The 14,339-nt window shown below is 37.8% G+C and overlaps 1 protein-coding gene across 1 annotated transcript in view; it reads right to left on the reverse strand.

The window, feature by feature from the left end:
* Positions 1-11,946, reverse strand: part of LOC133528657 (venom carboxylesterase-6) — a 39,031-nt gene extending 27,085 nt beyond the window's left edge. Inside the window, exons 1-3 of the mRNA XM_061866113.1 lie at positions 11,727-11,946; positions 2,849-3,087; positions 1,264-1,458 (exon numbers count right to left, since the gene is read on the reverse strand). Coding sequence (XP_061722097.1) covers positions 1,264-1,458; positions 2,849-3,087; positions 11,727-11,855 — 563 coding nt within the window. The 5' untranslated portion in view covers positions 11,856-11,946. The remainder of the gene's footprint in view (positions 1-1,263; positions 1,459-2,848; positions 3,088-11,726) is intronic.
* Between the last annotated feature and the right edge of the window lie 2,393 nt (positions 11,947-14,339).

The following is a 14,339-nucleotide window of genomic DNA, read 5'->3' on the forward strand; positions in this document are numbered from 1 at the left end:
GAGATAAGCCGAGAATCTCATAGCAAAAGCAGTTTTAACAGGGGGCTTGGGAATTTTGTACACTCTTTTTAGTATCATGTCTTGTAGATTAGGCTGACGACTGACGATATTGTGTACGTAAAGGGAAGCACGCAGTAAAAACAATCTACGAACACTTAAGACGTGCGCTTTAATAAAAAGTTCAGAAGTAGAATACCGTCGGGGGAGTCCTAGGCAGACTTTCAGAACTGCTCTTTGTGCTCGCTCTAAAGTGATTAAAGTTGATTTAGCAGAACCACCCCAAGCGAGTATACAATAACTTAAAATAGACTGACACAGAGCTAAATATACAACTCTAAGCAGGTGAGTATCCGCAACCTCCCGTAAAAGTTTCATAGTGTATATAAGTATTGAATAAAATAATTCATTGAATATAATATAGGTATTCAAAATAATAGTATAATACAACCCTTAATTCTATCTACTCGTATATTTCTCATTTTGTTTGTAAAATGCTGTGTCCCCAGATCGGGTAAAAGTTGTAATTATATAATTTTTGTTGCTAATTGGAATTGTTATGTTAATTTGTTTTATATTTTACATTACTATTTGTCTGTGTGTCTGCCACATCCGTGAATATTAAAAGCATGCTTAGAGATCGCTTAATATTTCTTCCTTTGTCAGTCACTCAACATTTTCGGATTTTTCCTAAAATGTCTCAAATCTTAGGGACCATATCTGGGGTTTAAACCGGAACCTACCAACCTCGATGCGCATGCTCCTCTACGTATCGGAAGCGGAAAAAACCTTTCCAAATTCAGTTTGCAATTTAACCAACTTTACGTGTGTTTATTACACCTGAAATTTCTATGAGATTACATTAAATAGATCATTTTTCAATGAGGACTGTCTATGTGTGATAGGTCAGTGATTTTTCAAATAAAAGATCAATTTTTGAAATCGGTTCACATTATAGAGAATTATCCTCGAAAAAACAAACATACGTGCATTACATCGCGCAAATTATCTCAGACAATTTGCCGATAGATGGCGTTGTACACAAATATACTTAGTATAGATAGGTACTTCTGTTCAAAAGTCTTTCGCCTTTATAGTTACACGAGATAATTCAAAGTTTGTACGGAACCCTCGGTGCGCGAGTAAGATAAACTCGCACGTTACCGGTTTTATTTTCTATCGAGTGAAAGTCAAAAAATCAGGATTGGAATCGCTAAATCCCTTTGGTATTGTTATCTAAAAAAGCGATACAAATACGATAGTTACCCAGTGAGCTTGTCCGGCAGAGCAGGCGAGTAGACGTTAAGGAACAGGCAGTCCTCTTCGCCCTTGTAGGTGTCGAAGAGCATGAAGCGGTGCGGGCAGACGGCGCCCTCCTCCAGCGCGTCGCGCACGCCGGACCACGGCTCCAGCGGCGCCGGTGGCCGGAACCGCAGGGAGCCTTGCGGCGGCTGCGCGTATCTGGTGGGACAATAGTTACTTGTTTTACGAGACGACTTTCATCTATGTCATACTCTAGCTAATACTCTTTGTTAAACATGATGTTGTCTCTTTCTCTTTCGAGCTCGTTAGGACGTGCACATCTCTCGCTTGCCTAGGGACGACTAAAGGCAACTTGTACAATTTGTCACAAGGTAAGCGCTTCAATTTTGGAATGCCCATAACCTATCTTGAGTTATAATAAATGATTGGATTTATTATTCAAAATCACCACTAAAAATTCAATTCTACCAGCCAAAATTAGTGTGGCTACGACCTGTTCGGCACTGACATAAACGGTATCAAGAACGTTACTTACTTTCTATGCATCTCACTCGTACTCGCATATAAGTGCGAGCGAGATGTATAGCAAGTAAATTACGTTGTCGATAGCGTATATGTCAGCTTTGACACTGTCAACGATCAACCCTATTAACCTCACAAACTCTACACCTTTGTCAAAATATGTAGCTTGGCCGTTTCGCTACGCTATCGTCATTTTTAGGGTTCCGTAGTCAACTAGGAACCCTTATAGTTTCGCCATGTCCGTCTGTCTGTCTGTCTGTCTGTCCGAGGCTTTGCTCCGTGGTCGTTAGTGCTAGAAAGCTGAAATTCGGCATGGATATATAAATCAATATAGCCGACAAAGTCGTACATTAAAATCTAAAAATTTAATTTTTTTGAGGGTACCTCCCCTACACGTAAAGTGGGGGTGACATTTTTTTTCTGCTTCAACGCTACAGTGTGGGATATCGTTGGAAAGGGCTTTCAAAACTAATAAGGGTCTTCAACAAACATTTTTTGATAAAGTGAATATATTCGGAGATAATCGCTCCGAAAGAAAAAAAAATGTGTCCCCCCCCTCTAACTTTTGAACCATAGGTCCAAAAAATATGAAAAAAATCGTGGAAGTAGAGCTTAAGAAAGACTTTAAATGAAAACTATAGCGGACATGATCAGTTTAGCTGTTTAGTTATGTTTGACTCGCGTGAAAGGTACCGTTTCATCCCTTGGTTAACAATTTTACTATACTTTAAGCTAGCTTATTGTGACGGAAGAGTAACTACGGAACCCTACACTGAGCATGGCCCGACATGCTCTTGGCCGGTTTTTCCGTTATACAATAGTTCTTGTAAGAGTTGTAAGTAGTAGAAACGGTCAAGTCACATATTTTGACTAAGGAGTAGAATTTGTGAAGTTAATAGGGCTTGTAGAGTTAGTTCGCGAGGGCACTACCGTGCTCCCAGATCGCGGCGCCACATTTTTGAGGATGTGTCAGGTGGTAGTTTGAATTACATATAGGCACAAAACGAGGGATTTCAGTAACACCACTTCAGACAAAAAAGGTAAGTATCTTTAACCTTGGATATACCTAATGCCTTTGAAGCTATAATACGGCGCCTGCTGCGCGGTCCTAGCCACGACGCGGCGGCCGCGCAGCGCGCCGTGCTGTGTGAACACGAGCGGGCCGCCGCCCACGCGCATGCGGTCCACCAGCGCGTGCACCAGCCGCGCCGCGCGCGCAGGCACCGCCTGCAAGCGCCGCAGCGCGTGCTTCAGCCCCACGGACTCGCTCACCGTGCTCGACAGGCGACGCCATGCTCCCGTCACCTGACAAGAAATTATATTTAATTGCGAGTTTCTCTATTAAAATCTATAGCTGACGGGACAAGCTGATCAGGACTTAGGGATGAGTGACTCACACCGGATGAGTGACCGCTATCAGACAAAGAAGAGCCAATCGACCATCAGCTCGTCCGGTAGACAACATTGGGAAGAGATCAGGTCACTTTTGAATAAATGGCTCAGTTACCGGGACATTTAGTATATTAAAAATGGTATGGTGGTAGTGGGGTATTTATAGTACAAGGTTTACAGTCGAATAGCAACTGTTATGTTACAACAAATTTCTTATTTGTGAAAATGTTGTATTAATTGCTTCATTACTACATCAAAATCTAACTTCAGGGAATTGGGCTGAATGAACGCGACAAGTGATCGACAGCCCGCCTGTATAATCTGTGCTCAAAGCCGGCTCCATCATCATTTGGATCAAAGAGACTATAATTGACTATATGATTTCATTAAGTTTTTCTGCGAAATCTAAAGGAAAACCGAGTTATTCGCGATTTTCAGCTTTTGCGAATAAATGACAGGGCGATATCTTCCGGCGAACTGCGGTGGCAGTATGGTTCCATTTTTATCACTTGTCAATATGTCCGTCATTTTCGCGCTTACATACTGGTTAGAACGTGACAGGCATGGTGACAAATGATAAAGAGCCGACCATCTTAGCCCTACTGGTAATCTGTGGGCCCCTTTAGAATGGGCCAAAATAGTTGACGTAGTCTGTCGTACGAACGTAGTAAAGTTATGTCAGTTATGTGACAGTGAACGCATGTCGCATAGACTCAGCTGATGGGGCCGACGACTTCTTGAGTTGCGTTCACATTGTGTCGTAGACCTAGTTTCTTAGATTAACCTTCAAAACAAAATCTTCGACAGACTTAAATCGAAACACGTCCATTATGTAACACAACTATTACCTGATACCAATATTACGTTACACGGACCATGTAAATTACTAGTGTGCACTTATTCATTTCAATTGCAGTTAATTATTTCACTGTAAATTTTATTTTTGAATTAATTACAATAATTCGGAGTAATGTGCGAGTCAAAATCTTTAAATCACTGTCTTTATCATCATTCAATCGATTTTAACGGCTTCCCTCCCACACACCAGGTGTAACCTGGCATATGCTGATGAGATAATTACATACATTCAGAGCCGCTTACACTTATATTATTATTATCCACTTAAGTAAAATTTTCACACTTTACGAAAACAGTGTGAAATTGCAAAAGTGTTGGTTGCTCGGCTCGGTATGGCATTCATACCTACCTATACGCCTATACCGAGGGCAAGGCTTGCTTTCGGTGTGGTGTATCTGGTTTGATATCCGTTTCCCAAGTGTTATTAAAGTATTTGCAAGGCTTAAATCCATGACGAAAGTCTATTGGTCAGATAAATGGCCCTATCTCACAGCTAAGAAGTTGTGGCCCACCGCATGACCGCAGCGCTCCAGATATTCACTTAATAAAGGGTTTGTGAGAATCAAAACATTCAAACTATGATAGCAATGCGCTGTCTGGCTGGTTGCGTTATGTTGCCTAAGCATTATAGTTTTCCTTGAGGAAGAACTAATGTTACCGACCAAAACAGGAATTTGTCGTTCACTTCGTACATTTTTGCAGTTGGACTGATCAGTGTAATATGATTCACACTGCACCGTAGGTACCGATCTTGCATCGCACCATGTAATTGTTAATCCTTTTCCAGGGCATAATACGATTTAACAACCACATATACGGGGGCGCGTATACGCGCCAATAGAATTTAAACCTTAGCAATCCGATTTAAGGTCCGTATTAGATTGGACTTTCGGGAAATGGGACTTGGGTTCAAATTAATCATCAATCATCAATCGTTGGTTGATTGGTTGGATGATTCATTTGAACTCAAGTCCCATTTCCCGAAATTTGTAATATATTTGAATTTTTTGGCAAGACCTTATAAATTGGTTCGGCCTGGAAAAGGGTTAAGCCGCCGCTTCCTCGTCTTCCCCTAAAGTATATAAAGTCCCATGTTTTGAAGTGCTGGGAGTCTAACGATAAAGCTTTCAAACCGTAAATGGTGGGTTAGAACCCCGAAAATATCGTATGGTGGGATAAGATGACCAGTCTAATGCCAATGAGCGCAAGTTTCTCATCTGGGATGCAAGGTCAGTTCGCAAAAATCTATTTCTGCACGAAATATTTGTAAGAAAATATTCCTGGTGAGTTCGACCATAAAGAACGGCACGAACGGCGTTCCTGTTCATGTATACCCTCCATGCATAGACTGATTGTACGATGCAATACCTATGGGCTGCCGACTTCGAGTGAGGCGCGAGTCACCTGTTTAGAATTGCCCTTTAGATCAAGTAAAAATCATTAGATGAGCACCTTAAATTACTCTTTGTCTCAAATCTTTGCGATTATCCCAGTTCAAAATTTAAAATGGTACTACCACATTAATTCTTTATGCTCTCGAGTTAGGAAACTAATGTATATATTTAAAAACATTAGACATTTAAGAGATCCTGATATTGTCAAGAATGTATATTTTGCACTGTGCCAGTCCATCATATCATACGGCATTGAAGTTTGGGGAGGTGCCAAAAAGTCTCACATGATTGCAATAGAACGAGCTCAAAGAGCAGTTATTAAGGTAGCTACATTTAAAAACTTCAGATACTCAACAACCGCTTTATATAAAGAATTTAACGTTCTATCAGTAAGACAATTATTTATAAAAGCAACCATCTTAAAACAACACAAGAAAGCGCCATCTTCAACAGTTTCTGAGAGAAGAAGAAACCGAATTTTTATCAATCCACCCAGTAGAACTAGTTTTGCCCATAACTTTGCCTTTTTCCTTGGTCCATTTCTGTACAACAAGATCTCCACAAGTATGAATTTAACCCAGCTTACAGTGAATCGGTGTAAAGCGGCAGTTACAGTTGAAATTATATGATTACGATTACACACACACACACACACACACACACGCACGCACGCACGCACGCACACTTGTGTTACTTACTATATATATATATATATATAATATTTTTCATATAATATATATTCAGCTGCTGCTTTGGGCCCATCAGGTTCTTTAAAAGACCATTACTGTAATTCCATTCCATGCTAAACCAACCTTGCTCTTTCATAATATCTATTTGCATACATAAGAAGTGACAGTAGCCTACTGCACTTTCTCAATACACCATGTAGAGATTTGATAATCGAATCTATTGGTTCTTTCGTTTGTATTGTAACATCAGCGCCGTTCCAAAAGTTACATAATATTTCAAAAGACCATCCATTGAACTGCTAAATGTCAAGGTGAGTACCCCTATTATATTTGCGCATTTGTATCACTTAAGCAGTTGAATTAACCAATAAATTAAACAAACACCAATAACTAACACATAGGACATAAAATGTTTGCATAATTTTGTAGAAACGTTCCTAAACCTAAGGTTAGGTTAGGTTTAATGATCACTATACCTACTCATGGTAGGTAAGTATATATGTACGTTTCTAGTGTACGTTGACCTTTTGTTTTCACTATCTCGTAAAGCAAGTGTTGCATGTAACAGGGTCACAGTTTGTCGAGTTACACATTACTTAACATGCACAGGGTTGTCCCAAATTCGCCTATGCCAAGGCTCTCGAGAGCCGAATTTCTTGCCCATCCTCCTTTATTGTATAGTCCACTCTTCATTGCGCGATGGTTTAAGCACTTAATATAAGTTAAAGAGCTCCACTTTCTAGATTCTTAATTGTGATTCTGTAGAATCACAATTAAGAATGTTCAATCAAGTGCCTGTGTAGTTAAATAACTTATGTTATGATTCATCGAAATCCAAAAAAGTTTACTGTTTATGTTGATTTACGAGTATGTTTTAATTATGTTGCTTGGTAGTAAGGTTTCTGGTTTCTCGACCTTTTTTATTTCTAGAGGCACGGGAATTCTCGACCAGGATTTCTCGAGTATCTCGAAAAAAATTTAAAGTCTCAAAATACATGATGTTAATTTGATTTTTTTTTGCTTTAATACAAATTGGATACATAGGAGTCGTAGGTGAGATTAATAATCATATACATGGTTTTTTAATTACCATAAATTGCACTTAATAATCAAAAATTCAACAACCAAAAACAAAGCTATAGGTGCAGGCGTGCGCGCCGGCGATGTAATATGCTATAGTGTATTTCTTTAGGTATTTATCAAAATGTAGGTACTTATACAAATCACAATATGATCTTTTATTAGGCAAGAATATTCAAGTGAATTAATTTAACTCGAAGTGACAAACTTACACAAGATTTACTACGTAATATATACTTACTTTATTTTGCCAATAGGAATACGAGTATATCGGTATTATTTGATTTATTAAGAGTTAATTAGTTTTGTAATATTTGTTATTACTTGGCCCTGTAATGTAATTCGTCTTTTAGCATAAGAAATAAGATAAGGGATCTAAAGACGTGTCCTTTTTATTGAAAAACACGTTTGAAAAATAAGTAGAGGCAAATATGGAACAATTAGGTATAAATCATATACGATCCTTCTCTTCTTCAACCTAGCGTTTTCCCGGCCTAGCGCCAGGGTCCGCTTTCCTACTTAATCTTCTCCACTTTGCCCGGTCTTCGGCATCCTCAGATGTGAGTTTTTTTATTTTATTTAATATATTTAATACATCACGTGTTATACGCGTGTTCTTTTTACTATAAAAAGAGATTTATTTCTCAAGTTCTCGAGGCATTGAGTTTTTTTTTCCCGCCTCGGCGAAGGACGAATTTCTCGAGATTTCTTGCTTCGAGAATTCTCGAGCAGAAACCCTACTTGGTAGTCAATGAAAACACTGTGGGGTGAAGGTTTTTATTGTAGCTACAGCCCCTGTTACTTCATTAGGTTATTCTTATAAAAGATTATGAATGTGCTTAAAAGCATAAACATAGTATTATTATTACGATAATTACAGTACAGGCAAGATCGAAGTTGCGCGAAACACCTGTTATTATTGATATTGCAAATGTCCGAAAGAGATCACCAAATCGATTAGACACGTAGGATGTAGACCAATGGGAGTTGCGAAAAATACTGCGACTAAAATGACATACTTGGCCTAGATGTGGAATATGGGAATTTATGGTGAAACATGTGAACGGTAGGCAGATCAGTATCGAAGGAAGAATAAATGCACTGACAAGAGACGGGGAACGAACAAAATAGACATTGTGAAATTCGTACGTACCGAAGAGCTGAAAAAGCTTATATGTACATTACATGGTAGCTTACGTAAGCTCACAGACATTAAATGTTGATCCATCTAAGGCTCAAGCTAATTTGGTTGTCAATACTAACTGACTCAACAATTAAAGTCCGTGACGTACCTACCTATTTAAGATATCGCTTGTAGTTTTGTTTTGGATCTATTATTGCGGGTTGCGATGAGGCTGCAAAACGGGCAGTATATACACATATTACAATACTTAATCATATACATACCAACTTAAAGCTTTTATGTTTTGAAATACTTATATAGCACAAAAATGACCAATTAGAACACTACTATGTAATAATATTGCTTAGAAACTAGCAGATGTGTTGTTGTAGTTTACATATAAGTGCTACGAAAACACTGTTGCAAGCTAAATTGTACTCATTTTGTGGATCTTAATGGTTGCAGCGGTAAGTTTCATTTAAGCAAGACGTTGCATAATCCGTTCAATAACACGACAGCAAGCTATACCGCAAGCACTTCTTTATTTTCAAGCTCATCACAACCTTGAGTGCTTAAACGTTTTTTGACAATGGTAAAAGCTATTAGTCTTAGCGGATGTTGCATCAGTCGACCGCCGAGTAATACCGTAATGAAGCAAGTATTAATGTATTTCGTTTCTGTCACAGTTTAAAGGCGGGATCTCAGACTTTACTGCTCATTTAACGTAGGTATTTTCTTTTTCAATGACAAGTTTCTGCAAAAAAATGTTTTCGAGTACGTAATCGAACTCATCACTGCACCAATTCTAATGAGCCCAAATTCTATAGACATAAATGTACTGCTTAGGATTTGTTCTATCGCATATAGACCAAAAAACATTGGAGACGGATTGGCCATAAAATAACCAAGCAACCGAGTGGAAGGTAAGAGGGGCGAAAAAAGCAATAAAAAACACAAATTGAGAGGATGACATTAATTTGATAGTCGAATCAGGGTGCCAATAATTTCAGAAATAAAGGTTCTATTTTTTTACATATCCTATCCTATTGCCCCTTCTTTGGTTCAATCTTATTGCCAGCATAGCGATGATAAGTTAGGAAAAATGACCAATTAGGGAAATTGACGAATCAAAGATTTTTCTGGCATTGACGAATTAGGGAAACTGATGCACCCTAGTTGAACTTTGAAATTGGTTGATAAGATTTTATTTAGACAGACTCACAAAAACCGATTCCTTTTATTAACAGTAGAATTTACTCAGCTGAAAACCCAATACAAAAAACAAAGCAGGTGATAAAACAGTTCCATAGTATACACTATATCTACTCGTTACTTCGCCTGTCACTGGATGAAATACCTAATTCAACAGAATTAATGGTGGTGATCCTCGTTCGAAGAAGCACTCGCTTTATAACAAACACCGTTACGTAAGGAAGTGTAATATGTTCGGTAAGAATGCGGGACAGCTCTCGTTGCCTAATAATGGATATTGCTGTTTGGGACATATTTGTCAGGGGAATAGCGCAATAATACGCGACGTTACTTGCTCCGAAAATGCCTGATTCAATTTCCAAGCAGAAAAGTTTTCTTTGTGACGGCTTCATGGTCCTATATCAGTAGTTTTGTAATTTATGGAAATTTGTTTTGAAGTTAACGTTTTATGTTCTAAATTGAAAGAGCTCAAAGCTTCCAACTACGTGTAGTAGGTATGTATAGTTATTTTATTATGTTTACATATACTTATTGAGTTTTATATTTTCATTTGTTTATTTAAAATTTATTGCACAAATTTACAAAAAAGAGTACAAATGTCGGACTTAACACCTTAAAAGGTAGTCTGTACCAGTTAACCATTGAGCTAAACATAAATAATAAGTTTATTTTTACAAGCTTTTATTTAACTTGCAATATACCTATTATGTATCTATGTAACTATGTTTGTCCGGGTCAAATCTTATTGTGCGAGAAAAATAAATATTACATCAGATGGAAAATACTTGGTTAGTACAAAGGCGAACTTATCCCTAAGAGGGATCTCTTCCAGTTAACCCATACCTAAAAGAGTAATTAAAACTATATCTAAAGTAATTATATATTATTACATATTATAAACTATATATAAATAAATATCTTTCTATATATATATACATATGAATAAATATAAATATATATTATTAAGGTCCTCTCCATCCTATTGAGGAGTTCCTCGTTGAGGTCAAGGGACGCTACGTCCCCATAGTCCAGGAGAGGGAGCAGAAGAGAACGGGTAAGGATGACTTTCGTATTAAACGGTAGGAAAATTCGTAGTAGCCGAAGCGAATGAAAAGAGGAAAAGAGTTCCTTGCTGGCATTACAAATATGAGCCGACCAGGAAAGAGTCTGGTCCATGGTTATGCCTAAATTCCTAACAGTAGAGGAGAACGGGATATGAGTTCCGTCAAAGAAAACATTAGGCAAACTTTTATTGACTAGTTTGGAGATAAAGTAAGATCCACCAATGACAATTGCCTGCGACTTCTTGGCGTTGACCATTAAACCAAACGACGACGCCCATTCACGTATAGAAATTAAGTCATTTAATTATTATACACGATATAATATAAATTTAAACTAGAAAGTTTTTGAGTAGTTTCGGCTCTGCGTTGACGTGACATCCTATTATTTTGACTTTGCTATTTTAAACCCAATAACATTTAAAATGTAGCTCGAAACGATGAAGTTCAAGGTAGAGTTCATTTCTGGTAGTATAGTATAGTAAATGTGACGTAATTAAACTCTACCTTTTACTTTAGCCTGTAGTGTATGACGCAATAAGTAAATAAGCCAGCCATGGTTTTATATTTCTAGCACTCGAAACTTAACTTATATAATCGCCCAGGCAGGAATATCATTAGATATTTATCTCTAGCTTTTCCGTGAAGACAAACATTGTATTGTGAGAAAAGGAACCAGTTTAATTTTCAAAAGGTCGCTGATCTTGAGCTTCACACCTCCGCTGTACGTTAATGACACCAATCAATTTAACAGAAAATTTGGAGTATTTTCGATAGTCACCGACACCTGCAAAATTTCCACCACTTTATGCGTTAAAAGTTGAATGGCCTATTCGTCCTTTATGTTTTCGATGTTTTTAATAATAGGTACTGCAATTGGTTTCAATATTATGAATAAATTAAAATTAACTTTAAAACTACCAAAAATCAATGAAAAATAAATCTTAAGTATCTCAATAGCTTTCGTTTATAGTAAAATGTTGTCAGTGTTTAAAAAGTGAAATAAATAACACTATTAGTTTTCAGGCGGGCCGTATGCTTGTTTGCCACCGACGTGGTAAAAAAAAAAAAACGATTTTTCTATACTGGTGCCACGTCCCTATAGCGGACGGTTAATTGTTTACTATAAAATTACCTTCATACTGTTGAGGCTGGTCGCGGCATTGGCAACCACGTCGCCAAGTGTTGCGGGCGGCAGCGCTGCCACTGCGCCGCCCAGCGTCAGCGCGCACGCGCACAGCACCGCGCGCGAAAACACGCGCATCTTGCCTTGGTTTCACCAACTCTTCAACTGTCTTTTACTTATGCTGTCCCAAATTTCAGCTGAAATCTTAACGTCCTCTTTCACTTACTGCCTTTGCTCTGTTTTAGTCATAAACTAAGTATAGCCGCATACGAAACTCGTTAGACGCACTAGGTGTTGCAAAACTGAGAATCATTTTAATTTTACGGTTTATAAGTAGTCTTAAATTATTAAGCCTTTTTAAAGAAAACTGCCTACTCATATTATATGTATATATTTAACTGTGATTAATGTACTGATTTTTTGTTATACAAGTAAGCCTAACTGGAACGGCGCGACAGTACCTCGTTCGCGAAATAGACTATATACCCGTCATTCTCAAATTAATACCGTTTCAAAAACGCGGATAGTCTATCTCGCGGTCGATATACTGTTGCGCCACTCCTAATTTGTTTCTGATTAATTGCTAACAATTGGGTAGCGTACCTAACCACAGTACTATATCCACTAAATATATTATAAATTACTTTGTATGTAGCAAAACAAACATCATCTTAAGAATGATAGGGGATAAGCCTGATTGTCCGCTAATGCTACATTGTGCGGGACTACATTTTCCCCTGTGGACTCCATACAGTGGTAACTGGTAGGTTAAGTGGGTAGGTTTACGTTTAATTTTTAGGCTTAAGTACTAACCCTTTGAAAACTGTTCTTTACTAACAAAATGTATGTACGTGTCACAGTTACATGAAACAAATGATTTCAAATTCAAAGCTAAATCTATCCAAACAGATTTGGCTTTTCACGGATAGCAACGGTTGTCACCAGCTAATCGAATACTGCGATAACTGTTTCCCAAGCAACACAAATTGAGCTGTTTATTCAGACGACTCGAGTCCGCCCGGTTTTTGCGCCGGGTGCGCAGTAGGCCGTGTTCAACGCTCTCAATATTGTTAAAACTGCACTTTCACCTTCGTTAGGAAAGGGGACTGTGACTGTGAGCCCGTTAGCTCGTACCCATAAGCTTTAAATGAAATGAGACTACACCCACCAACGATGAAAGGGATTATGTTTTATGGATATTACATACATTCCCGTTTCCATTCGCGCTTACGTCAGGTATACGATAAGATAAATAAATAAATAGATAATAAATAAATATTATAGGACATTAGTACACAAATTGACTAAGTCCCACGGTAAGCTCAATAAGGCTTATGTTGCGGGTACTTAGACAACGATATATATAATATATACATATTTATAAATACTTAAATACATAGAAAACATCCATGACTCAGGAACAAATATCCATGAACATCACACGAATAAATGCCCTTACCAGGATTTGAACCAGGGACCATCGGCTTCATAGGCAGGGTCGCTACCCACTAGGCCAGACCGGTCGTCAAAAAACGTCTAGGTATAATAAAACACGAGGTTGTAAAATAAGTACAACTACGTAGCGGGAAACCACTGTCGGTCGGTAGTTGGCGCGGAAGAAGGAACTCGACTAGATACGATCGTAGGTATCTATCTACTCTGAGTAGTTAGTGTTGTAACCATAACCACAGACGCAAGGATGGCCAATATTCATCTAACCTCCTACCACGCAAAGTAATTATCCATCCCAGGATCAAGTTATACTTGAAATGATCCTACAGTTGAATACAAAATTGTTTGTAAATAAAAGACACACAGCCGGTTGAGGTCGCTTGGTCTAACTCCTGGCAGTGGCGAGCGATAGCTATCCGTAGTTATCGGTATCGGTACTACCGGGTTGGGAACTTCTGGAAAACTTATATAATTAAAAGATTGAAGTCCTACGTCCCTACGTAAGTACCTAAAATAATACTTACAGGGTTACATAACGACCATAAGGTTCGATCAATAAGACTAAGATTTAGATGACTAAATATAAGGAAGCTTAAATAATGCAAAATGTCTTAAACTAAATAAGTAAATAATCCGTAGTACTTTTATCTGCTTCCTTTTCCATACTTATAGCTGACATTTATTATATATATAATATGTATTTTAATATATGTATGTATATGTATTTATATATCTTTTTAGGGTTCCGTAGCCAAATGGCAAAAAACGGAACCCTTATAGATTCGTCATGTCCGTCTGTCTGTCCGATTATGTCACCGCTACTTTTTTCCGAAACTATGAGGGCTATACTGTTCAAACTTGGTAAGTAGATGTATTCTATAAACCGCATTAGGATTTTTACACAAATATAGAAAAAAAACAATAAATTTTGGGGGTTCCCCATACTTAGAACTGAAACTCAAAAAATCTTTTTTCATCAAACCCATACGTGTGGGGTATCTATGGATAGGTCTTTAAAAATGATATTGAGGTTTCTAATATCATTTTTTTCTAAACTGAATAGTTTGCGCGAGAGACACTTCCAAAGTGGTAAAATGTGTCCCCCCCCCCCCCCCTGTAACTTTTAAAATAATAGAATGAAAAATCTAAAAAAAATATATGATATACATT

The sequence above is a fragment of the Cydia pomonella genome, chromosome 19 (genome assembly GCF_033807575.1).
Source record: "Cydia pomonella isolate Wapato2018A chromosome 19, ilCydPomo1, whole genome shotgun sequence".
Taxonomy (NCBI): Eukaryota; Metazoa; Arthropoda; class Insecta; order Lepidoptera; family Tortricidae; genus Cydia; species Cydia pomonella.